The sequence below is a fragment of the Falco punctatus genome (genome assembly GCF_963210335.1).
Source record: "Falco punctatus genome assembly, chromosome: 5".
Taxonomy (NCBI): domain Eukaryota; kingdom Metazoa; phylum Chordata; class Aves; order Falconiformes; family Falconidae; genus Falco; species Falco punctatus.
In genome coordinates, this window is record NC_137584.1 from 49,445,885 (window position 1) to 49,471,606 (window position 25,722).

The window sequence follows — 25,722 nt, forward strand, 5'->3', positions numbered from 1 at the left end:
CATCCATTTCCACAGTTTGTGAGAAAATAGTCCCTTTGTAATTCCTGAGACCTTTCTCTACTTTTAGATTGGAAAGGAATGTGATAGAAGACAATTAAAAGGTGTTTGGGTTTACAATCTTAGGCCATGTCACAATTCTTTATATAAAGAAGCAGAATTGTTCTTTAAATATTAGACAACTTTGTCAGTGTTTCAAATTATAACGTTTCTTTATGTAGTGTAGTAGCAGAATCAATACACAGCAAAACCTTTGTGTGTTTAAACACCTAAAAATGAGCATGGTTTTTCCTTCCCTCTTTGTGCCAATACCTAGCAGGCCTACTCTCACCGTCTGCGCATTTGCATAGTTCCTCTTTTATACAAAGAGTCTGAAACCATGAGTTTACATATTACTTTCTTTTGTGCAGCAGTGGTTACTTGTATCTGCAATTGCTTTTTTCTTTTTCTGAATTGCTTGCTTTATGAAACAGTTGCCTTTACCTGAATTGGAGTTGGAATATGTCTTGTAGAAAAAAAATACTAATTGGATTGTTTGCTAAAGTTAGAATTGTTTCCTTATTTCCCTGGATAAAGTTGTACAGATAGTTCTGGATGTGGCACAGAACAGCCAGTCTTAAGCTGTGAATCCTCCTGGAAAATAGTGATCATCCCTAACAAGCTCCACAGGAGGCTTTTATCTTGTAAAGTTTGTGTGAATGTTCATATTGGAGTTCAAATTTAGGAAATGTTAGCTTCCCACATGCTGAGTTGCTCTTTGCACGTCCAGCCCTACCCCACTTGCTATTTCTGCTACTTAAGAGTAAGTTATGCTGATACTTCCTTTATGAAATCTTCTAAGTAAGCTGGAAGGCTCACTGCTGTATTCTCTTTCACATGCAGGCTCGTGTTATGTATGATTTTGCTGCTGAGCCTGGAAACAATGAGCTGACCGTCAGTGAAGGGGAGATCATCGTAATTACCAACCCGGTAAGAAAACTGAGATGGAATCAAGGCTTCAGTGCACTTTCCTGGCCTACTTCTAGCAGATGGAAGAAAAAAGGTGCTAGGTGACATCTGAAAGCCCTGTCTAGCCTCCCCTGAAGAATGAGCAAATAAACTAAATACAAAGAATTTTCTAATAGTTGTGTGGAAACAAATGCAACAAGCAGTTTAGGAGGACAGGGGCCCTCTCAGATTGTGCCAACACACTTAGGAATTTACTTAGCTTGTTTCCCTTTAAAAAGAGCTGAGTGCCAAGGCAGAGAAAGGAGCTAGTGCTGGTGATATACTTCTACGTCTGAATGTGTTGTCTTTTTTTGTGTACCTAATGTTCCATGTTTAGCATGCATGTAATCTGAGGTGCTTGCCACTTGCATTTACATCTGGCATGCCAACTTCCTTCTCTGTTTTGAGTTTCATAATGAACTCAGCATTCCAAGTTTGTTCAAAGAATTTGATAAAACTTGTTACTAAACTTGTGTGTCCTTTCATAATGAAAATAATATGGACAAAATACAGGGAAGGAATGGTGAAAATACTATGGTAATACTATTGGAGTTCTTAAATTAGTAGTACTTTTGAACACTGTCACTTGATTTGTGTGTACAATTTGAATTTAAGTGCAGTTTTATTGTCCTGTATAATTCTTACCCTGGGTAACAAGGGAAGTGTTAGTAGCCTCTGGTTTTTATTTTTGTGTAGTGAATAGACTTTCCTTTTAAAACATACAGGTGAAAAATGCCTGATCATGTTGCCAGGTTTAATTTATCTGGTTGTGTAGGAAACATGGGTTCTGCAGAATAAAATAATTCTTTGAAGAGCCTAGTCACATATAATCCTGGTAATTTTTATTTCCACTGACTTAAATATTTGAATCAGATATTTAATAAAACCAACACACTCTTGGATAGTATGCTGTGCTGTGGCAGAAGTAAAATTTTAAATGAGTTCAGGAGTTTAATGCTGTTGCACAAAAGTAGAACCAAACAAATAGTTTACCACTTTTAAGTTAGCTTTTGCTGAACAAGACATCTGTGTATTAAGGCAATATGCTTAAAACCATGTAATACTCCATTTTATGCTGTCCATGATTAAAGTGTGGGATAGATTGCCACAAAGGCTCTTGATCTTTTTTGATATAAGTTTAGACAGTGATAGCATAAGTCATGAAAGTCCACTGATGATTTACTCTCAAGTGCAGCAGTGCAAGTGTGACTTCTGGCTCGAGGTGTCATTGCTCTTGCATTTTAACCAAGATAGTTGAATTTATAATCTGAGACGTCTAGTTGTTTCTGTGTTCTTGAGTGAAAGCTTTTAGGTACATAAGAAAAAGCAAGTGAAAGTTTGTTATTTTAATAACTGATTGATCTTTACTGTTTAAAAACTTAAACACATAAGCAGACTCCTCCTTACTATGTGCAGGATTACATAAAATTTCCAAGTGAAAGAACAAAATTGTGAATAAACAAATACATCCATTAAAAAGCAAATTGAGAAAACCTGAAATAATTGGAACCACATATGCTAGACAGCAATTGTCAGCTGTAAGTTAGCTTGATGTGTTACTATGTGTTCAAGGAACAGCTTGATTTAAAATGGAACTGACTTATTCTAGATAATGTTGTCCTGGAATTGACTCGCTTAACTGCAAAGGTTTCTTAGGGTATATAGAATATGTGTGTGTGTTTTGTTTTTGCTTTTTTTTTTAAAACAAACAAACAAACAAAAAAAACCAAACCAAAAAACAACCCACCCAAACCAATAAAGAGATGCCCCACTGAAATCAGAGCTGAAGTGTTAGTTCTTACCAAAGTAATAGCATGAGACCTACCTCTGAAATGAAACGTAAACTAGAAAGAGCATCTCCAGATCTTGCATGGCATGTGCCTCTCTTACACTTGAGATTAACCTTAACATTTTTGTGGGTTATAGCTCCCACTCATCTCACACCTCTGCATCTCCAATGATTGTAGCAGAGATTTTACAGATATTACCAATAGCTTAATTCCTTGGGTGTTTTTTCTTTATAATCTGTTGATTAAAACTAATGCTTCGGAGTTGGCATACTAATAGCTGTGCTCTGATGCAGCCTGTGTCTCAGAAATGATTGAAAGTGCTGAAAAAATCGACCCTTTTCCCTCTTGTGCTTATTAAATCTGAAGTCCACAATAGCTGTGTGAAACAAGCACAGTCTGTGTTCTGTTTAAATGAGTATCTGCTGCTTCAGCAGATTTAAGTGAGTTTGTTCATGGTCATACAGTCATAACTATTTCAAACATTGCGTTTGACAGCAAGACAGTGCTTCCTCCTGAGCTGTTTAAAGCATGCTGTGGGATCCATCTAGCAAAACTATTTCTATATTACTGCTTCTTTCAGGATGTCGGTGGAGGCTGGTTAGAAGGAAAAAACAGCCAAGGCGAGAGAGGACTTGTTCCAACAGATTATGTTGAGGTAAGTGACTACACTGCGCTGCACTAGGAAAGCAGAACTGCTGAAAAGGCCATCTGTTTTGCTGATCAGACTAATGGTTAAACATGAAACTTCTGATGTTATAGCTTGGAATATGTAATCTTTTTGTAGCAACTCTAGCTGGCTTTTGAGACCAGTACAAACATACCCTCTAAAGCTACAGTGCTGCTTAGTGGTTTCCCAAGAAATGCATAAAGTCTGTGGTAAATAGTGGTGATCTACAGAACATGAGTTGTTTTGATTCTGCTTCTGATTTTGGGATCTCATGATCCAGAAACTGTTTTGTTTTCCTGTCTGAAGATACAGATATGGAAGTGCAATGAGCAATGCAAGTTTACACTGGTGTTGCTATGGCTGATTTGCCACACGCTCATAAACCTCTGGAATGGAACCCCATTTCTGGGGCTCAGGATATGGGATCCCAAATCCAGGGACTACTCAACTTACCTTCTTCCTGAGGGCCTTTGCTGTCTCTTCAGTGTGTGTGTTGACCTGCTTTTTATTTACAGACTGGTGGTATGGGGGTGGGGATAGAATGGGGGTCTCAGTGCAGAGAACGGAATCCGGCTCATTCTTGGAGGGCCCAGTGTCTCTTTGCCAGCAGGTTGCCAGTTAGGTGAAGACTCTGGCTGGAATTTCTGCAGCCTCTTCCTAAGGCATGTGCCTCCTTTCCTTCACCAATGCTGTGTTTATTAAAAAAAAAAAAAAGGGGGGGGGGGGTGGAGAGGCAGGAGGAGGATGATACTAGCTCACGTGACCTTGTTTTTATCTTCAGTTGGCTAGCTCATTGTCTAGTAGCTTTTTGGCTTTCCAAACTTGTCCCAAACTGATCCTCTGAGTGTTGAGTTCCCAGTCCTCCAACAGCAATGTTAACAACCCTAATGAATTTATACATAGGTGTCCACTGCTACAACAATCTTGTATGGTACGCTGTTATAGTGCAAACCAATTCCATCTGTTGTAGACTGAAATCCTCCAGATCATCACATCGATTTATTGTAAAAGGTTACATTGAGTTTGGATTCAAAAAGGTATATGCAACCATCTCAAAGTCTCTGTTAACATGATTCTATATAATCAAATTATGCTGTTTGTCAGTGGAAGCATAAAAAAATCTTTTGCAACATTTTCCATTTCAGATTATAACTGAAGGTGCAAAAGATGGAATTAGCTGCGGTAACTCATTAGCTGACCAAGCCTTTTTTGATTCCCTTTCTTCAAATACAGCCCAGACCAACTCTGCTGCAAAAAGCAGTAATCAGGTATGTCTCATGTTTTTTCAGGCACAGTGGGTTTGGCAAGTTTTGTTGACTTAACTGCTTGCACTCTTCGGTTGTGCCGTACTGGATTTGTGAACGCTCATAAAAGTATTAATTAAAAGTAGTTGTGTTTTCATTAGGGAGCACATTTGTTGAGTATTAATGATATGTGTGACTGTTCAGATACTGTCACTGCTGGAAAATTTAGTATTCTAACACTTTCAGAAATACAGCAATTTTATTCTTTCCAGTCTGCAATCATACAATTCTGTCAATACCTCAGTTCTGCGTAAGTGCATTCTCAGCAAATTTATTTTCAAGATACTTGTTCCTTAAAAAGGCTAGCATATTAACACCAAAGCTTTTTTTTTAATGTCCTCTACAACTGGGTGGTCTGTGCATCATCAACCAGAGTGAATGGATGGATGTCTTTTTCAGAATTTGCATAAAAGTTGTTGCTTTGATTAAAAAAAATGAAGCAAGTTAATGTATTGTCCCCAGTCAGTTGAAGGAAAGGCTAACTTTGGTTTTGCTGGAAGAATTTCTCTCACTCTATTCATAGCTTTTTGTCTGGTGTGTTAGTTCATTAAGCAGTAAAAATTTACTTTCAGGTTATGTAATCCGAGGACATATATTATCTTAAGCACTAGCTGTTGTTCTGGTCTACAGACTACTGTGTGTCCCACATGTAGGAACAGTTAAACATTTTGAAGTCCATAGATAACAGAAGTACAAAATCTGCTTCTTCCAACAGCAGCATGCAAATATCTTTTGTGTTGGAAAGTAAATGCTTTACTTGAGCAGCTGGGGACACATGCCTGGTTTGTGGGTCAGTTAAATATCAGTTATTAGTTTTCTTAACTGCAACTTGTACCACAAGACTTTGAGATGAAGTGAGATCTCTTGAAAACTGTACATGGGGCATTTGTGTTTGACAGTGAATGTAAGAGTTCATTGACTGTATAGTGTTTGATTTGCACTTCCTTGTATTCAGCCAGACAATGTCAGGGTTGTAATTCTGTGATCCCACATAGAGTGGGAAATCCAGGCCTCACTGTGACTGTCTCAATGCTTAGAACTATTATTATTTTTTTTTATGCCCAGTTAATATTTAGGCTAAACACAAAACTCTTGAAATGCATCATGAATTTATTTTGTCATACTGAGCCAAAAGCATCGATTATAGGTTTGTTTTCCTTCAGTAAAACTGGCAGTAATTTGAAGGTATAGTGGGAACCTCACTTCTACTCTGTTACCCTTGTCCCAGTTTTTCCTCCTATAGAGTTTCTAGCTAAACTTTACTTTCAGGGAAGCTTGACTTACTTGCAGCAGCTACTTCTGTTAAATCTGAATACTCTTACTCCTCTGAAGAAAAACATATACTTAATTTGATCTAGGAAGAATTACTTAATGGGATAATAAACGTAGAATATTTTGCATGGTGGTAGATGTATCTATCAGAGCTTGATCAGTGCTTAACACAAGGTACTTGTGCCTGGAGAAGAGAAGAAAAAAGCCCTTGCCTGTATGAGGGAAAGGTTAAAATAAAAATATCTATTATATTCTTAATAAGAGAATACTATGGCAATCTAGATTTGGAATTTGCATTTCTAGAGGAGGGAAAAGCTTGAAAATATGGTCACTTTACAGTTTACAGGGCCAGTATACTGCTGATCCTGTGTAACACATACAAATTGCAGTTTTGTCATAGCAGCTGTTTGGGAAGGAGTAACTTCAGGCAAACAGCTGGACTCATCTATGTTGGTGCCTTACTCTTGTATGTGTCCTCCTTCTCTCTATTATTCTTCAAGTGCTGTGTGAGACTGTTGGGGGAACCACTGTACCATAGTCTATTATAGTAAAACTATATTGCTAACATTAATAGGGGAGAGAGAGAGGAGGAGACTGTGCACCTGGATGCAGCCAAGGCCACACAAGATGTGAGGGAAGCAAATTTCCTTAGGCTGGTGTGTCAGGGTCTTTTGTTTTCCTGTTTTTTTCATAGCAAGAACCCTCCTGTTGCATGGTCAGAATTTTATCTCGTAAGTTCATTGTGTTTTCTCAAAGTTGTTTTTTTTTTTTTTCTTTAAATGATCTCAGTAACTGCTGTTTGGTTGTATGTAGTTTCTAGAAAAACTGCAGATCTTTATTTGAAGGCTTGTTTCTTCAGCTTCTGGCATGTATCTGTTAGTTTTCCACTTTCAACTGCTAGGATGTTCTCCCAGATCAGAGAGCTCCCTAGTGCGTGGTATTTTCTCCTTGCAAAAATTCTATGGCCAGTTGTCCTCTTGATTAAGAAATTGTTTGTTTTGTCTGTCTGATGCAAGACACTTTTCCTGCCCTCACAAAAAAAGCTTTCTTTTGCAGTCTCTTTGATCTTGTGATTTGTCTGTAAAATGTGTGCATTGCTCCCGTGTACGTTGCATGATGTCAAACAGGTTTGATGTTGCTGTTCTGGTGTAGAAAAGCCTGACACAGTGAAAGATTGCACTGATTCCTGTAAGACTGCATCAGGAGGTTATACTGAGTCGCTCATCCCCTGCATACTGGCTTCTCTTTTAGAGCCACTGCTTATAAGAATAGAGTCTTCAACTTTGTGTGTATGCCCCTTCTTCCTAGATGTATTCTTCTGTATTTGGTTATAACATTAACATTGTTTAATGTGAGTTCACTCAGGCACTTTGAATTGATCTATATTCAGATGCACAGTTGAAAGCAATTGACTTACTCTTTTCAAGTGCTTTAACAAGTGACTAGGTCAATATACAAAGCACTTCATCTTAAATGAAACTTGTGTGTTCAGGCTATGGAGAGCAAAGAAAAATAACAAATTATGTCAATGTAAATAGAATCAATGCTGAAGGTGGCACAGTAGTGGGAATTAAAACATTCATAGGTGTTGTCTGGTGGCTGAATAAGAAATAGCGGCATTCCTAAATGCTGACACTTTATGCTATCTATTTTATAGTAACGGGGTGGGGAGATGACTTTATAAAAGCACATCTAAGCAGATTTCTTCAATACAGCAGAAGTAAGAAAAGTTACTTTAACATACACATAATTACACAACACTCTCGCTCCCCAATTCCAGTAAGTCAAAAGATGTTTGAATTTTTAGAATTCCTTCTCTTCTCTAACAGTAAGTAAAAACCCTAAGTTGTTGCATAGTGTTTCAGTACCAAGCCTTATTAAAAAAAATAGATCTGGTTGAGTTGAAATGGGAGGGTGGGGGGGGTGGGGGTGGGGGTGTCGTTTATGGTTTTCTTTGAGACCAGTTAAACCACAGTTTTGTAGTGTAATCCTGGTAGACAGCTCAGCCCCACCCAGCCACTTGCTCACTTCCCCCCGCAGTGGGATGGGGAGACAATCAGAAGTATAAATATTGAAAACTCATGGGTTGGGATAAAGGCAGTTTAATAAAAAAGCTGTGCATGCAAGCAAAGCAAAATAAGGAATTCATTCACTACTTCCCATTGGCAGGCTGGTGTTCAGCCATCTCCAGGAAAGCAGGGCTCTGTCACACATAACTGCTACTTGGGAAGACAAATGCTGTAACTGAACATATCTCCTTCTTCTTTCTTCCCTGTAGCACCTATTGCTGAGCACAATGTCATATGTTAGGAAATATCCCTTCAGTCAGTTGGGTCAGCTGTTGTGGCTGTGTCCCCTCCCAGCCTCTTGTGCACCCCCAGCCCACTTGCTGGCAAGACAGTGAGAAACAGAGGCAGCCTTGACACTATGCAAGCACTGTTCAGCAATAATTAAAACATCCCTGTGTTATCAACAGCATTTTGGTTCTAGATCCAAAACATAGCACCATACCAGCTACTCTGAAGAAAATTTACTCTATCCCAGACCAGTTATATTTGAATGAAATTCCAACAAATATATTTTTTTTTAGCTTTATACAGTATATTTTTGCCCGCATATCTTCATATGGCCTGATAGATCTGGGAGGATGACTGCTTTTCTTAAGTAGCAATGCTGCATGTAATACAGAACCCTAAATCATTACAGTTTTCCTAGATCAGTTTCTGTGCACGTGTATCTCTCTCTCAAAATCTTATCTAGTTGCTTTCCAGGCAAACAAGGCTTTTGGTTTCCTGCTCTGGAATCCATAACTTTGGCATTAATAAAACATTGTCAGCTCAAATATTTCCTACTCTCTCTCTGTGCTTTTCTAACATTGTTCAGTAAATAATCTCCTGAAAAGTAATTAATAAGCAATAACTAGAAGCAGCTGCTTTTAGTTCCTTTTCTTCGTTGAGAAAGATATGACCACAGCAACACTTTGGTGTTGTACCTTACTTGGGTTTGCCACAGATGTAAAGTGGCAGTAGAAAAGGGGCACAGAGGCACTTCTGAAGAAGAATTTTGCATGACCCTTTGCAGTTCATTCTTCCCCAACTCGTTCCTTGCATCAGTAGTGTCCCAGCAATAGCTGTCTGCATCAAGCTTCCAGCTGCTCTTTTAAAGAGCTAGCTTTAGAAGATATTGGGGAGATAGAAGCAATCAGAGGAAACAATGAAGCTAATTATACACAAACAAGGGGAAAAAAAATTACTCAAAGGGACTATTTTTACACTCAGAAGAAAAGTAGATAGTTTAGTGTTGCATTTGCCTGTAACGTTTGTGGTTTAATGTCTGAAAAGCCTTTAAGAAATTATTCAAGAAAATAAAATTTCAGTAGCCCTTAGTTGCCAGAGATGGAGGCTGTTGCATGGCTTTTGTATGGGTCTCATGCTGTTTTGATGTTGTAATCCTTGGACAGAGGAAGCAAGGGGAATTGGAAAGTCTTCCTTCTCTGTCAGTCCACTGTTCCTCTGAGCCACAATGCAGGGTGCAAATTTTAGACTGCAATTTGGAACAACCAGTGAGTAAGTCTATCAGCATTTATGTTTTTTCTGTTTGTTAGAATTGCCTATATGAATTAAGGTAAGTTGTCTGTAAACTCTTCTGGTATTAGAATAACAGTGATGATAATGGCACTGAAAGGGATATAAATTATGGCAGGTTAAACCAAATAAACATCTTGAAATATATTGAACTCAGAATTTCTCTGGTAGTAGTTCTTTGATACCGAGTTGCTTCCAGGGGCTGTAGCAACAACAGATACCCTGTTTCACACTTAAAAAGTGTTTCTTATTGCAGTTGACCAAGCAGTTGTTAGCTTGGTGGTGTTTGGAGCCTTCATAATTAAAGTATGTATGGAAATATAAGCATTAATGTAAAATTTGTTCCGAGTAGTCTTCTCCGGCTGTGGGGTTTTTTCAGTGATCAAAACTAGTTCTTGTCAATTCACAGACGTACTTGCATTTATTTTGCACATGTTCCAAGTTCAGAAACCACTGTTTTAACAGCAAAGATCTCTCCATTCTAAAGCACAGCTTCTGGTGGGGTTTCATTTATCTAATTTAAAATGTTTCAAAAGTTGTGAACAATTATCATCTTCCCATTTTAACAATAGTGTTTATCTGAGTTTTTTAGATTTCATCTAAATGAAATGCAAATTACATCTGTATGGACCCAAACTAGTTCTCTTTAATTAAGAAGCTAAAATTTTATGTGTACAGTATACTTATTAGTGGGCTGTAAACAAACTGTATGTACAATTAGCCATGTAGTCCAGCTATTTACACCCTAACGTGTATGTTTGAACATAAGATAGAAATGCTATACATTTCAGTACACTATATATTTTAGTCTGTATGGTTTCTCCTCCCTTTCCTCTAGAGCTTGAAGTCTAGCTTTGTTTCCTCCCCTCTGAGAATAGAAAACTGGTATTAAAAATGTATAAATGAAATTAAAATGGAGTACTGCCTGTGTTGCAAGGTGGAAGTGGATCGCCACCTGTGTTGACATAAGAACTGTAGATGTGCCTTCACAGTAATTAAATACAAAAATAGTCATTGTAGCTGGCCATAAGTTGCATTTGTAGAGAAGTTTGTTCCCTTTTCTTGACACTGATCCTCTAATTGCTGCTGTCTGCTGTGTGAAGAGGACCATACAGCTTTTAGTTCTGGATAAAGTAAGTACCCTGAGAGTTCACACTTTTGTGAACTGCAGATTTATCAGCTAATTCCAGTGTGACATTAGTGAATCCACGTGTTTTGTGTTTTCAGTTATGTTACAGGCAGAGCAGCAGGGCCCCATGAGCAGGTACAGGAAGCAGCTAACAGAAACCTCTCATCTTTGTGTTGTTTTATCAAGTGGTAAGCATGAAATCATTCCGGGTAGTTTCTCTCTCAGTAGAAGAAAGATAAGCTGCTTCACAGTTGTTGAAGGATATGAAAATAAATGGACTGTCTTTTCTGTAGAAAACCCTTTCCCTTCAGAAAATTGGGACTTCTGTATAGGCAGGATGAATGAATAGTAGTGAAAACATGTAGTTTGGTGCGCAGGAGCTGAGGCAACTCTTAGGTTTCCCTGTATGTAGATGTAAGTTGTTGAATGTGCATAAGGAGGAGACTAAAGAAGCTGTTGCCAGAGCTTTGCTTCATATCTTTTCCACTCTCTGCAACTTAGTGCTGGAAAGGCAAATTGTCACTGTTAAATTTGCATACCATAATTACCCCTGCTGCCAGCCCCAAACTTCTATGAGCAGCTATAAATGCTAAGACTGAAGAAAAATGGTGCTCTTGAGTGCACTATTCTGCTTATGTGGAAATTTTGACATGTATGTTATTGCATTCCTGTAATGGCATTTCCATTCTCTGACGTTACTGCGTGCGCAGTAGAGTAGAAGTATTGTCATAGGAAATGTGACTCACTCATGTTTGGTTGATCCGGTTAGTCTTGTTAAACCAGTATGCTAAACTGCCTTATAAAATACACGGGTAGGTTCAACATGGAAGTTACAATTGTCTATGGATTTTGGAAGTTACTGCTTCCTTGACTAATAAACCTTAACTCTGTGTAAATGTAGATCTTTGTAAGAGTAAATATGAAGTTGTCTCTCTGTGTGCATGTCATGTCTAGAAGGGTGTAGTGCAAAAGATACCTAAAAAGAAGTACAAACAAAATTGGTGGGTTAGAACTGTCCAGAGGTAAAAATAAAATAAAATTTAAAAATACCTAGTGATTTATGCTGTCATTATTAGTAACTTCTGGTTCCTGTTACAGATAATGATACTATAACATCCTCCATTGTTACATGTAATTTGAAAGTAACCGTTTCCCCCTGCCCCTCCCCGCCCCCATCTCAATCCCAATATTGCATTCAGGCTGGTAACAGCAATTTGTGACCAGTTCTTATTTAACCGAAGTACCAGGCAGTGACTTCCATACAGTACTGGAAACAGTGGCTTGCTTGCTTTGAAATTAATCGCATTCACATATTAAAAAGTAACTGTCCAACATATGACAGTGATTGTACCAGTTCAAGTTACGGAGTTGTCTTGATCTTTTTTTCATCGGTGTCGCAGTGGAATGCAAGGGCTCAGGCAGCAAGTCATTAAACTAGTACTGTGATCACTCCTTGCCTTCATCTGCACCCATACATTCAGGCAAAATCTGACTGTTAAAATAGCCAATTTTCCACAATTTACAGTGTTTGCATGTTCTTTTTCTAAAAGGTTTATTTTCATTTGACTTATTTCATAAGGTAGCCTTGTGGTTTAGTAGTTTGGCATTGACTTGGTAATGGTAACAATCTTACTAGCCCTCCTATGAGCGTTTCTACTTGCTTGCATGCTTATAGTGGCATGCCTTGCAAGATCCTCTTCACCACAGCAGGGGGCTTACTGCAGCATGCATTTTCCTTCCTGGTGGTGGTGGTTGTTTGTTCACTGAGCGTTTATTTTAAGGAGGAATCATGGACGTTTGTAATTGAAAGTGGTAAGCTGAAAAGCCTTAGCCAGTAATACTTTTCAAATCTTCCTCCTCCAAAAAAAGAGGCAACAAGGGAATCCCCTGTCCTCTGTTCCCAAGCAAAAATCGAGTGCTTTTCCCAAAAGGGAAGGATAAAGCCTTGTTTAATCTTTGTAGCCTGATCCTGGGATGTCTAGAGAAAATCAGAGGGGAACAGGGAGTCTTTCTTCCATTTCTGGCATTGCTGTGACTGCTGCTTGGAAAACTGTCTGAAATTTCTCATCTGTGTTTCAAGAAGAAACCATTAGGGATTGAAATCAGCTCAAGAGAAGACAAGGACATAAAGAGGTGACTTGATTACCATTTACATGTGCAGGTGTGAGTAACAAAAACAAAAGCCTGAGAGCTCCATTGGATAAACATGTATAGGTTATTTAGCAGCTGAAAGTTGAAACTAAGCAAACTGTAATTATATTTAAAAATTTCCTTTAAGCAGTGAGGATGACAAAAGATATGTCATCCCTCCCCTTGTCCCATAACTGCATATTCTTTGCTCAAATCTAAATTACATGTCTTTCTAAAAGACCATTCTGTACCTCAAATGTGGCGCACTTTTTTTTTTTTTTTTTTTTTTTTTTTTTAGCTGAATTGGGAATTAGTAGATGGAAATCCTGTGAGCTATTCAACTGAGCCACCGTGACTTTTCTTGTATTTTCTGTCATTCCTCTGTGCTCTCTGTCTCTTCTCAACCCCTCTTGAAAAGCATTACACTTCTTATGACAGCTTTGGCTGTCCTGGGCTTCCCTTGGTCTGATCAGACTCTCTACTCGCTGCATCAGCATGGCTTCCTTCTTTCAGAGTGGATTTCAAGGTGTATTTCTTACAATCGGAGGTGGTAATTTGTGATGGCACCGTTATGTAGATCTTTCTAGCTACTCAACTTAGTTTTAGCCCCTGAATATCATGTTTGTTTTGGGTTTTGACTTTTGTCCCTCAGGGGTAGAATGCTCCTGATGGATGAATAGATCCATCCACTAATATGAGGAAGGAGTCTGCCAAGAACAACTTAGTTAGCCAGGAGGTTAAAAAAAAAAACATCCAAACAAACCAAAACAATTTAACCAGGGCAGAGATGCTTCAGTGGCTTGGCTTAGCTTTACTATCTATAACTTTGGATTCTCTGGAAAATAGCAAAGATGTCACTTCTTCCTGTTTAATTCATGATTCATTTGGTAAAGATACTGACATTCCACCTCCAAGCTGCGGATTTTCCTGTTGTGGTGCAATTTTTTTTCCTCATTTCAACTATTATTAGATCTTTAAAATCATGCTAGACTTCTCTTCCTCTCCCCCAGCCCCCAACCATTAATGATCTGTTTCTATAGTGAGTTTGAATCTGCCCTTAATGGAAGACTCTTAAAATATTTACTAATGTGTTCCCTCTGTTCCCCAAATAGCCTTTTTGTTGTGGTTTTTTTTTCTCCTAGAACAGTAAGAGTGAGCCAGTCAGTAATAAGTCTACAAAAGGGAAAATCAGTGCCTCTAAGGACTTTATCCCTGAATTTCTCAGTGTATTTGTTTGATGTTACGTTGAGGAGCAAAGAGATGTAATGTTGTATTTGAAGACTGATTACTTTCTTAATTGTGTGGTGTGGCATTTCTTTTTGTGCACTTGCATCTGAGATTGCTTGCGTATTTGGATATTAGGTGTGCTGTATCAAGTTGTATTGACTGAAGAACAGCTTCTTGCAAGCACTCTTCATCTTTTTTGTGCTGACTAAAAAGAGATCAGAGGATTATCAATTTTGGTTATGGAAAACTAAAGGTGTGAGAACATGTAATTTAATCACTTACAAAATACTTTGCCGGCTTAATCAGGGTTTATTCAACCAGAGCTAAGCCACATGAATGGCTCCTGTATGGAATTTTCACCTGCTGACATCCACAGAACTGCTGACTGGAACAGAGATCACCCTTCTAGTAACTGCTGTGTCTTTACTTGGTCGTCCATGGTGCTATGGGACCTTGAGGATGGCAAGCCTGATTCCTGAACCCTTCTCCATATTTACTGATTTTTGGCTACCACTTAGTGTCTACAGTGTGTATGTGTGTGTAGGCAAACATTTGAAGAAAGATGAAAAGGCCTGCAAATGCTCTTTGAGAGGTGTTGTCTATAAATACATTCCTAACCCATCTGTTACCTTCTTCTCCAGCGCTTCAGAAAGAAGCGTGGATGCTTTGGCTGAAAGGAGCTGAGTGGGAATAGCATATCCCACAGCTTTTAAAGCCTGTGTGCAATACATCTAGGAGCAAGAACTCTACCCCAGATCTTTCTTGGACACCTCAGAAGTAAAACTTTCTGATTTGAGTAGTGCTTCCATATAGGTACATAGAGATAAGGCATCTGAGAGGGCAATTTAAGTAATCCATTCCCCCTTGCTGTACAGCATTTAGTGTATATCAGCAACTATCTGCAAGTTTGGTGATGATTGCTCTTGACAATCCTTTTTTAGTACTGTACCTAGTGTTAATATTATTGCCTCCCCCTTGTTTTGCAGCAGATTTTAAGGTTTCTTTACCACCCACTCGTACCAGATTTCACATGAACTACAGAGAAGAGGAAAACTTTACTCAGCCTTTTGGCAATCGTCCCACTTCTAGGCATCTATTGCCAGTGATCAGCACAACATATATTGCAGAAGTATAGGCAAATGAATACTATGCAAAATAGTCTTTTCTAGGTGCTCAAAGTTATGTTAGAGTAGGCGTGCTTTTCCATGTGTTTGGGTCCCAGTGTATGTGTGTTCATTTAGCAAAGATAATCAACCTGACTGATGTCATGTATGGTTATTTCACTTTATATAAACCCATATCAGGTGAACATCATAGGAAGAGCAGGCTGGTTTAAGCTACTAGCAACTTCTTTGTAATTACTGAGTAGGACTGTGTATCAGCTATCCAAGAATCAGTCCTCCATGATACCGCACCCCTCGGGAGTAGTATTGGTTTCTTGCATCAGTTTTATCCTTAAAGAAAATACCCCAAACTATCAATATAGAATCTGTCCACGGTTCCTAAAGACCCACTGACTTGTGAGTTTTCTGAATGGTGATTTCCCCTCAGCTTGGAGACTTGGTCTTAATTTCCAGATGCTGGAGATTCTGTACCTGAGGAACAGGTATTATATGATATCAATAGCATTTTCAAGTCTTAAAGGTTTGATACTGTCTGTGAAGTCTAACTGTCAGTTGACTTTATTTTAGGAAAAACTGAAGTGAGAGCTCTTATTCCTAAGTAGTATCTCGAAGTTGAAATGAGAGAATTTCTAGTGGAGAAAAATGGAATGTGGAGTAGCTGAACTTTTTTTTTCTTTGTATTTTGTGTAAGAAACACACTTATTCAACATTTTTGCAGAGAATAATTTGGCTTTAATGTGAGTTTTATTAAACTTTCTGTACTGGCAAAGGTTCTAAGATTCATATAAATGTTATAGCCTAATAGCAATTAACTTATATTGGGTATCCCTTCTCTGATATGCTGCTTTGTGATAGAAACAATACACTGGCTCCGTAGGTTTTGAGACTTCCTTTTACAAAGCTCAGTTTCTCCCTCTGCTGAACAATCCAAGCTTTGTAGGCTTTTTCTGCTTTCCTTCCCCTTCTCTTCCTTTTTCCTCCTACACTTTGGGTGTGTGGGGTTTGACTTGTGTGTGCGTGTTTTTTCTTTCTGCAGTAAGTGTCTGGAGTAGGCTGCACTTAACTAGTCAATGCTTTTTTAGAAGTGTAGTGTTAAAATCAAGGAGCTGAACAGGATGCTAAGCTATTAATCCAATTTATCAACAGATGAACTTGACAAATAGATGCAGTAGTTAGAGACATGTCAGCTCTACACGCTTTCACTGAGGTTTCCGCCTCCACAGCAGCATCAGCACAAGGTTATGTGTGGTTACCTTCACCAGAAGCTTATGCTGAGAATAGTCTACAGGGAGATGCCAGCTGTTCCCTGGCAGATGTTGGTTTTCTTCCCTTGTCGTCGCTGTGAATGAGTTAAGCTCTGACAGGGAAGCCAAGTAAGTTGCTGGTCCTTAACTCCCTGGCTGTCACACCAATAGTGATGGTGTGGGTAGACAACTTATGATTTGCTTTAATAAAAGGCGCTAATCTGATTTGATAAAATAAACGTTTGAAAAAATCTAATCCTTGACTTTTGAGTTTCTATTTTAAATGTGCTAATTAGTCCATGGCTTTATGTAATTAATAGTTCATATGCACCATACTTACAGTGTTGGTGTAAAATAATTATCACTGGTAAGAATGCTTGCTAATGCTGTTAGAACAAATAGTTTAATTTCCCTGAGGAGATGCAACACTTATTAGTACGTACTGGTGCCTCATTGCTGGAAAGCTGATCAGTTCTTCCAGGTGCATTTAAGAGTTGCATAGCTGGAAATGTAAGGTTTAGCAGCTGCTCCTACATCGGGACAAGTTCAGTGCTGAATGCAAACTCATAGCCTATCAGCAGGAGATCAAAGTACATGGTCGTTGCTTATTTCTTCTTTACTTTTGTTTTTATACAATATAGCCAAACAATGCCAGTGATCCTTGGTCCAGCTGGAACGTTGGGAAGTCTGGAAACTGGGATAATGGGAATGCTGTTGACAGCTGGGCAACAAAACCTGAAGGTGCGGCTGGCCAGAGAAACAGTGCTTCAAATAACTGGGAGGCAGCAGCAGCATTTGGTCATCCACAGGCATATCAAGGACCAGGTGTGTTAATACTGCTCTTATTTTTGAGTAAGTTACAGTAGGTGGACAGTGCAGGTAAGAATTGCTTAATCTTTCATAACTATAGAACGAGGCTTGTTTAAAAAAACAAAACAAAGCCAGTTTCTTAGTAATACGTTGCCATGTGGGTAAACTGGATACTAAAATAATAGTGTTTTTTTTAAATAAAACAAAATTTTAAAAATCAGATCCACAGTAACGGACGCCTCAAAATTGTATGGAAATCTGGCAAGTCAGTCTTGTGCATACATCATCTGTTTTCAGGGATGTTGTTCATTTTGCATAACTGGAACTTTTAAACACCCTTGAATTTGTGCCCTCAGGCCTGAAGTTGTCTCAAATTCTTAATTTTATGACGTGGTTAGCCTTTCAGATGACTTCTCTAACTTTTTGTAGTAAAAGCTTGAATTAAGAGGAAGACACATAACTGGACAATGCTAACCTGGAGTCTGTGAATATGGAACAGTATTGAATTAATCTTAACTCACCAGTATCTCTTTCTTTTTCTTTTTTTCCCCTCAATGGATTTCTAGTGTAGTATTTTGCAGGTTGTATTTGATGGGGATAGTGGTAATTGAGGAGGATTCATAAGGATAATAACACAGAAGGCTGAACTAGATCTTAATGTTTACCTTGTTGATTATCTGTGTTTGAGTGCTGAGGTAGTTGCTTTGGGTTTTAAAGAGAAAATATTTAAATTTTCCTTTCCCTGCCCCCTCCTGTATTTCAGCAGCTGCTGATGATGATGATTGGGATGATGACTGGGATGACCCAAAGTCAGCTTCACCATCTTATCTTGGTTACAAGGAGACTGAGGCATCAGAGCCTGGGGGGCTCCAGCGTGGAAATTCTCGTGGAGCCGCTATGAAGTTACCACTTAACAAGTAATGGAAAATGCAGGGCAAATATGTATATATTGAAAAGAATTGGAATTTGTCAGGATGTGTAAATGTGTCACCGTTCAGCCTTCTTGAAATATGCAATGTAAAAATTACATTTTTTGGGTATAAGTGGAGATGGATTTGTAGTTCAGCATTCTCCCTGTGTGATCAGAGAACACGGATTCATGAAAGCTTGAAAGTACACGACAAAGCTGTATAATTTTTGGAAGTGTTATACAGGCAAATGACACTTTTACAAGGTCTGAACTTCTGAACCTGTCTTTACAATTGAACTGTCTTTAACACTATGTGTGCTCAGTGAAAATGAAAGGTGATTGATGACTTGTTCATACAGCGAGACTGATCAGAGATGCTGCCCCGGAGTTTGAGCAATTTTAGTTGCTAGCAGTGGGGAAAAGTTCTGCTGTCCTGTGGTTGTACACCACCCACGTTGATTCTTATACCACACAAAGCTTAATTATTTATTTTTTTTAGATAAAAATACCACAGTAGCATGAAGCTTTGTCAGGGTTATACTAGCATTATCTTATGTTACAACTTCATGTTTGTTTATTCTAAAACTGCTGTTACTCAGAGAAGCTGCTGTGTGGTAATCTTTAAGTGAATGAAAGCAGAGTAGAAAAAGATTGTAGAATAATAGTCTCCCTGGGTATGTAACTAAAATCAACTGTTTCTGCATGACCAGTTGTTAATTTTGTTCATGGGTGGAGGCTTCGGCCAGTTTTACGAGAGTACCTCTGCATCATTGTAGCGTTGACTTGTTACAAACCCATTCAGTACAACCAGCATAAACATACCTTGAGAGCTTACCTGTGAACTAAGTCCTGCTTTACTCGTGTTTCTGCAAGCAGGCAGTAGGCTGGCAGTTCTTCAAGGGCTAAGTATCTTTCTAATTAGAAAGAGGATGACCATTTGCTTTTGATAAGACTTTTTATGCAGACTTCAAGGACGTAACAGTAATTTTTTTTGTGGCTTGCTTTCTAATTGGTGGATAAAGTATTTAGCATAACTCATGTTTAGAAGCACTTCATAGATCTGCAGTTTGTCATTCTTCTAGATGATTGAATTCTCATAATCTGAAATGGCAGGATGGTGTGCATGGGCATCTGTGTGTGTGTGTGCGCGATTCCAGAGAGGGTGGACTGCAGAGGGGTGACTGATGTTACTCTGTGTCTTCCTGTTAATGTGGACTCTGGTGGACTGCAGAGCACAAATAGCTACTTCGCCCTGGAAAAAGGGGCCTGTGTTACATAAATAAAAGGTAGATGTCAGTAGCTAGAACTTTCCTGCTTTTTCAAGGCAAACTGTTGGTTGGTAAAGTAATCCACACAAATTCTTTTCTGTACTTGAGAAATTCTAAGGGTTGTTTCATATAGTGGCAGGTAATTCTGCATATGTCACAGAAAGGAAAATACAGAATAAATTTATTACTTTATTTTATTGTTAGATTTCCTGGATTTGCAAAACCTGGGATGGAGCAGTATCTGTTGGCAAAGCAGCTAGCAAAACCCAAAGAGAAAATTCCCATAATTGTAAGTTGGGAGTGTGTCTGTAGTTTTTGTGTGTGGGTGGTGTGGTTTGTTTTGGGATTGGGTGTTTCTTGTGGGGTGGTTGTTGTTTTTTTTGTGAGTTTGCTTTTGGAGGTTTTTCTTGTTTATTTCTAGTCATCCCCATCCATCCCATTTTCTCCAATGTAACTTTTAGGCTCGGGGTTGCTATATGTCTTTGGGTCAGAAGAAACTGATAACTGAACATATAATTATAAATATTACTGTCATAATACAACTGCGTACCATTTAAGTATCTTGAAGTTGTGGTAGACTACATTTCAGTCATGTATCATTGAGGGATTTTTCAGGGTCCAGTCTTAACTCCTTTCTTTGAAGTGTGCTGATTATTGGGGTTTTTTTAATAATTATTACTTTCAGTAATTTTTTTGTCACGCTGGATCTGCATTACTTGCCATCATGAAAATAAGCTTTTGGGGGATTGGGAGACACAGCACATAACTATCTAGATACATTACACTGTTGTATTAGTTATCTAATATGTAGGAGCTACATTTGTAAAGGTTTGCAATATTCAGTCATGATGGTCAGGTCATCTTCTGATGTAAAAACCAAACCCTTCTGGATATATGCTGTTCTAGTGAAATGTGGTTGAAGTAGAAATTTCTAGAATTCAACAGTCCTTTTGCTATTTGTGAAAAATTTTAAAATACAGAACATAAACACAACTGTGGTCAGTCATCTTTAGTTGCAAGAAAACCCTCTATTTCCTCACTATCAATCCCTTGCTGAAAATAATGGAAACCTTCAAGTGAAGAAAGTATTTGTCATCTTGTTTGCAGCTGGTAAAACATGATATATTTAAAGATAATATTTGCAATTTTTTACAGATTGGTGATTATGGCCCAATGTGGGTTTATCCTACCTCTACTTTTGACTGTGTGGTGGCAGATCCCAAAAAAGGTTCTAAGATGTATGGTCTCAAGAGCTACATTGAATATCAGCTGACCTGCACTGTAAGTGTATCTGAAACAGGATCTTCTGTCTCTCAAATATGGGTCGTTTGTACATATAAATAATGCAGCTTGTGTGACTTGGTAACAGGGTTGTAAAAGTAAGTAGCAGTTGTCACACTCTTTTTCTCTCCAAAGAGTTACTTTGTTCTAGCATTTAAAGTTCTTCTGTAATTACAGAGTCAAGGCTTTAAAGCATAACTTTTATTTACATTCCACGTATTTGCTATTCTGTTCACACTTATTTCATGTCACTGTCTGTAGATGCCTGTCAAAGTTCAGAGTTTTCTTTCTCTTGCAGAACACTAATCGGTCTGTCAACCACAGATACAAGCACTTTGACTGGTTGTATGAGCGTCTCCTGGTTAAATTTGGATTAGCCATTCCAATACCTTCTCTTCCAGACAAGCAAGTAACAGGTGATTATTCCCAGTTTTGAATTCATGGGATGGGAAATAAGGAGATCGCTTTTTTGCAAGGTTGTTATTTCTTACTGGTTTTCCTATTATTTTAAAGGAAGTATCAAAAAACCCCCAACCTTTCACCACTCGCAACTATGATGAGTTGTGATGGCCTATTGATAATGAAATATCAGCACTAAGAGCATCATTTCAGAACTCGGGTTTAATTATCTAGTCTAGTGATTTTAAAAAAAAAAAAAGTAATTGAAAACGAACAAAACCCCCCACCCTAGTCACTACAGAAGAGTACATTTATTGGAGAGAGAGACTTATGTTCTGTGTTTGCTGATTGTTTGGAGCAATGTCTTTGAGGGGTTTTGGGTGGGTGGGTGTTTTTGCTTTTGTGGTTTGGTTTTTTTTTGGATTGGGTGTATATGTTTTGGGGTTTTTTTTTTGGTTGGTTTTCTTTTGCTTTTGATTGTAAATGTGTTATATTTTATTCAAAGCTCCTGGAGGAAAGGGAGCATCCCCTGACAAACTGGTTTTTTGCTCACAAGTAAAACATTGAAGCTATTCTGTTGTTACTTGATTTCCCACAATTTGGAAAGCATCTTTCATTTGTATAACGTTCTGCTCTGTTCTGATGGCAGTTTATCTTGACCAAACTTTCTGAAGCTTATGAAGGTATTTTCTTCTGACTTTATGAAAAGTGGGATTGGACCCTTTGAATGCTGATGAGTTCAGCAGTTGCATATGGCAGTGCCTGTGCATTTTCTGTACTCTCTGGTTTCCTTTCAAGTGCACATGAAGAAAAGAATGGCACCTGTATAGCAGGAAAATGCATTACTTCAGCCTATTTCCACTTATGTGCTTTCTGGTAAGATTTTTTTGTGCAGTCTTTAAGACAACCAGCCAAAAACAAACATACGAAAACTGGCAAGTCACCAACCATGTGACTGCGGGCATCACTGAATATGCAGCAGCTCCGCTGCATTTGAAGAAAGCTAAGCATTGATGCAGATGCTGGGATAAATGCCGAGGAAACTGAAAAGTGAGGAAGTGACTTCCTCCCGTTAGCCTCATGCTTAGAATTGACCAGTATTTTTATTTAAACATGTGCATGCGGACTAAAAGGAAACCAGAACACGATGGGGTCTCTAGATTTCATTGTAACTGTGTCTTAAAAGACTCAAGAGTTTGCCATCACAGTTAAAACTTGCCTGTGGATTTCTGTCTTCTGGAGTCTGTGGGAAAGAATAATTTGCCTCATGCCAAAAATAAAAAAAACAAAACAACCAAAACACAACATGCCTCTTTCTGAAACATTGTGTGAAACCCTGGAAAAATATTGTTTATCTTTCATTGTGTTTAGGAGACTTCTTTCTGAAGACTATCTAGAAAAGTATTTCTGTCCATTGGTCTTGGCAAAGCAAGACTTTACAGATAGACTGGCTTTGCTCAGGTTCGTGGTTTTGCTGGTGATATGTCTAATGACCAGCACATAACTTGCAAGTGTTACTGTTCAGTTGTTTTGCATTCCTTGCAAGAATGCTGCAGAGATTTCAGTATAGGTTAAAGACAAAACAAGGTATTACTGAAAGTTATATAATGTATCTTCTGTAGTAGTTGATTTTTGTAAATTTTTTTCCTAGCCAATTTGCAATAAATTTATCCATACTTCATTTTTCAGTAGTTTTGTCCTTTACCTCCTAGTATTGCTAGTTTCCATACTGGCAATTAAAAAATACCCCAAAAACAAACCACCCACAAGAAACTCTTGTGGAGCTGCTGCCATAGTAACTATACAGTAGATTTATACTGAAAGAGTATATGCATTCAAGGTTTGTCATCCGTGCTGCTATGGAAATTAGAGGAGTTGGATGCTGGGGGAATTGCTCATTCCTTTCAAATAAGTCCTATTCACTGGATACTTCAGAAGTCTGATGTCATGCTTTTTTTTTTTTTGATTGGAAAAGATTCACTCAAGAAGATGCAATTTGCGCTAAAACTAAAAGGGTCTTGCAAAAACACAGTGATGATGCACTGCTGGTTTAAAAAAAAATTAGTTACTTATTTAAATAGTTTCTGCTAAAAAAATCTCCTAACTATCAAAAAAATCAGTTAGTCTCACATGGATGTATTCTAACCAGTTTATACATGAAATTTATTGAAAAAAAATTTTTGAGGCTTTTTTCTTAACACATTAACTTACCTATAAGAAATATATTTATGGGAGGTGCTGCTTTTTCAAATCTGCAATTTGTATTTGAGCACTCCAATTTCACATATTTTTTTTTAAGCAGTCCAACTGCAGTGCTTTGTTAGCTAGGACATGACAGCTTGGAAAGTAAGTAGTTCCTTTTTCTCTGATGTTTCTCAGCCTTACATTGGCCAAAGGTGTACTAGACTATATCAGAAAAATACCTGCATTCCAAGCCCGTACTTAGCTTCTTTGTTGAGCCACTTGAATACCTAATTCTTCCATCTGAAAGTTTTGGGGTTTTTTTTTCTCCAAAAATTGATTTGAATTTTAGGTGGATATTATGGTGTGGGGTTTTTTTTAATATTTCCTGGTTATCTTAAAAAGGAGTACTACTCTTGGTCAGTAATTAACATACTGTAATTTAAAGCTCTTCTGATTTGTCAGTATAAGGTTTCCTTCTTGTAAGTTCAGAGTCATTAAATGGTTAATAGTTCACCAGATGATTTACAGGTTCTGTTTTAAATATTAAAAAAAAAAAAAGTTGAGGATACTAGAGTAGAAATGTAACCATTATTGTTCAATGTATAACAGGGCGCTTTGAAGAAGAATTTATCAAAATGCGTATGGAAAGGCTGCAGGCTTGGATGACAAGGATGTGTCGTCATCCTGTTGTTTCAGAAAGTGAAGTTTTCCAGCAATTTCTCAATTTCCGAGATGAGAAGGTAGGAGATAAATTGCTCCCCTCCTCCATCCCTGTTTGAACTAAGAGCTCAGCTTTGTAGCCTTCTCATTTGTCTGCCCCCCCTCATGGGCAGTAGTGATGAGCTGAAAACTGCTGGGTTTACTAATTTAGCTGACTGATCAAAATGAGGCATAAAGTTGCTTGTGCAAAATGCTATATGCTGTTCCGACACAACAAGTAGCTTCTGTTGCCATCTTCTAAGGACAGTTAGTGTCCTCCAGCGGAATAGGAATGTATATAACAACTCTTCTGGCTCTCCTCTGTCTCTGTTGGACTTATTAATCACTGTGGTCCTCTGATTGGTACTGCTTTGCTAACAGAAGCTACTTTGTAGCAGATCTAAGATACGTCTCGTCCTGTACTATATTTAAAAAAAATCCCCCCTCCCTCCAAACCACAGTTTTCATTGGAATGGATTGTAATAGCATTATGCTGCAGTCTGACCTGATATAACCAGTCCTTTATGCCCGTGCACCCCCCGTAGCATTTTCTTATGCTTTTTTAAAAGGTTTTAGTATCTTCACCTTCAGTAAGTAATGGTTTCTTCATGAACTGAGCTCAAGCTCTGTTTACTAATTTGGGTATCTACTGATGAGGAAATAAAAGAGGAAAACTCTGCTGCTGTCTCCTCAAAACAGTCATACTTCTAAATACACAGAGATTTTGCTGAAAAAGTAAATGAACTTTGGAGGTTTTTAGGACCAGACTGGATAAAGCCCTGAGTAACTAGGTCACAGCTGACTGTTTTTGAGTGGAAGGTTGGTCTACAAACCACCTGAGGTCACTTCCAACCAGAATTATTCTGAGGCTTAATAACTTAAAAAGTAGTACTCCTAGTGAAGTCCTAGTTGGATGGCCAAGGAGAATTGTATAATTGTGCTAGCTGGTCAGCAGTTCTTGCTGTCTGACTTATGGACTGATACAAACAGAACAGATGTTGCAATACATGTGGAATTTTTAACGTCTTTATCTGTTCTTACTAAGAACTTAGTATGGCAGTTGCATAAGAGTCTCATGATCTTGAGTAGCTTCTGATACCAGCACTGTCACATGTGCAGAGACAGCTGAATATAATTGCTTTTACACTGTATTTCAGTAACATACAAGAGGGTCTGTTGACCCCAGAATCTAGAAAACGAAGTGCACAAGGAGGGGGGAAGACTTCAAGAAACCTTGGCCCCACTGAAACTTTCCTTTCTAGGTTTTTGATTTATGGGTGGTCTATTGGTTAACTGTTCTCCTAAGCATTTCATTCACTGCTTAAGTACATGCCCTTAAACATGCATGAACAGTGGTGGTCAAACTTTGTCTTTTTTTCTCCACCTCCCACCACCTCAAGGAGTGGAAAACTGGAAAGCGGAAGGCAGAAAAAGATGAAACTGTAGGAGTCCTAATCTTTTCTACAATGGAACCAGAAGCTCCTGACTTGGACATGGTAGAAATGTAAGGTGGTTTCTTTTTGCATGGATATTTTGCATCTGGATATACAACAGATACTGAGTTAGTATAAAACTAGAATAGTAAACATGCACATATATTCATGGATTTGAAGAGGTATTCATCAAGGCAGAGGATGTCTCTTTGACTTCAGTGGTTGAATGCTGATCCTAAATTGATTTATGCAAAACTAGTTGAATACTGATCCTAAACCAATT

At 38.3% G+C, this 25,722-nt stretch overlaps 1 protein-coding gene across 2 annotated transcripts in view; it reads left to right on the top strand.

Moving 5' to 3' along the window:
- The window catches only part of SNX9 (sorting nexin 9), a 63,668-nt gene that overhangs the window by 18,729 nt on the left and 19,217 nt on the right, over positions 1 to 25,722 (top strand). Inside the window, exons 2-11 of one of the 2 annotated variants that reach the window (XM_080389089.1) lie at positions 880 to 966; positions 3,355 to 3,429; positions 4,587 to 4,709; positions 17,097 to 17,280; positions 18,032 to 18,182; positions 19,648 to 19,732; positions 20,599 to 20,724; positions 21,023 to 21,140; positions 23,917 to 24,047; positions 25,407 to 25,510. In XM_080389089.1, coding sequence (XP_080245215.1) covers positions 880 to 966; positions 3,355 to 3,429; positions 4,587 to 4,709; positions 17,097 to 17,280; positions 18,032 to 18,182; positions 19,648 to 19,732; positions 20,599 to 20,724; positions 21,023 to 21,140; positions 23,917 to 24,047; positions 25,407 to 25,510 — 1,184 coding nt within the window. Of the gene's footprint in view, positions 1 to 879; positions 967 to 3,354; positions 3,430 to 4,586; positions 4,710 to 17,096; positions 17,281 to 18,028; positions 18,183 to 19,647; positions 19,733 to 20,598; positions 20,725 to 21,022; positions 21,141 to 23,916; positions 24,048 to 25,406; positions 25,511 to 25,722 lie in introns of both variants that reach the window. The other variant, XM_080389088.1, reaches the window with a different exon arrangement.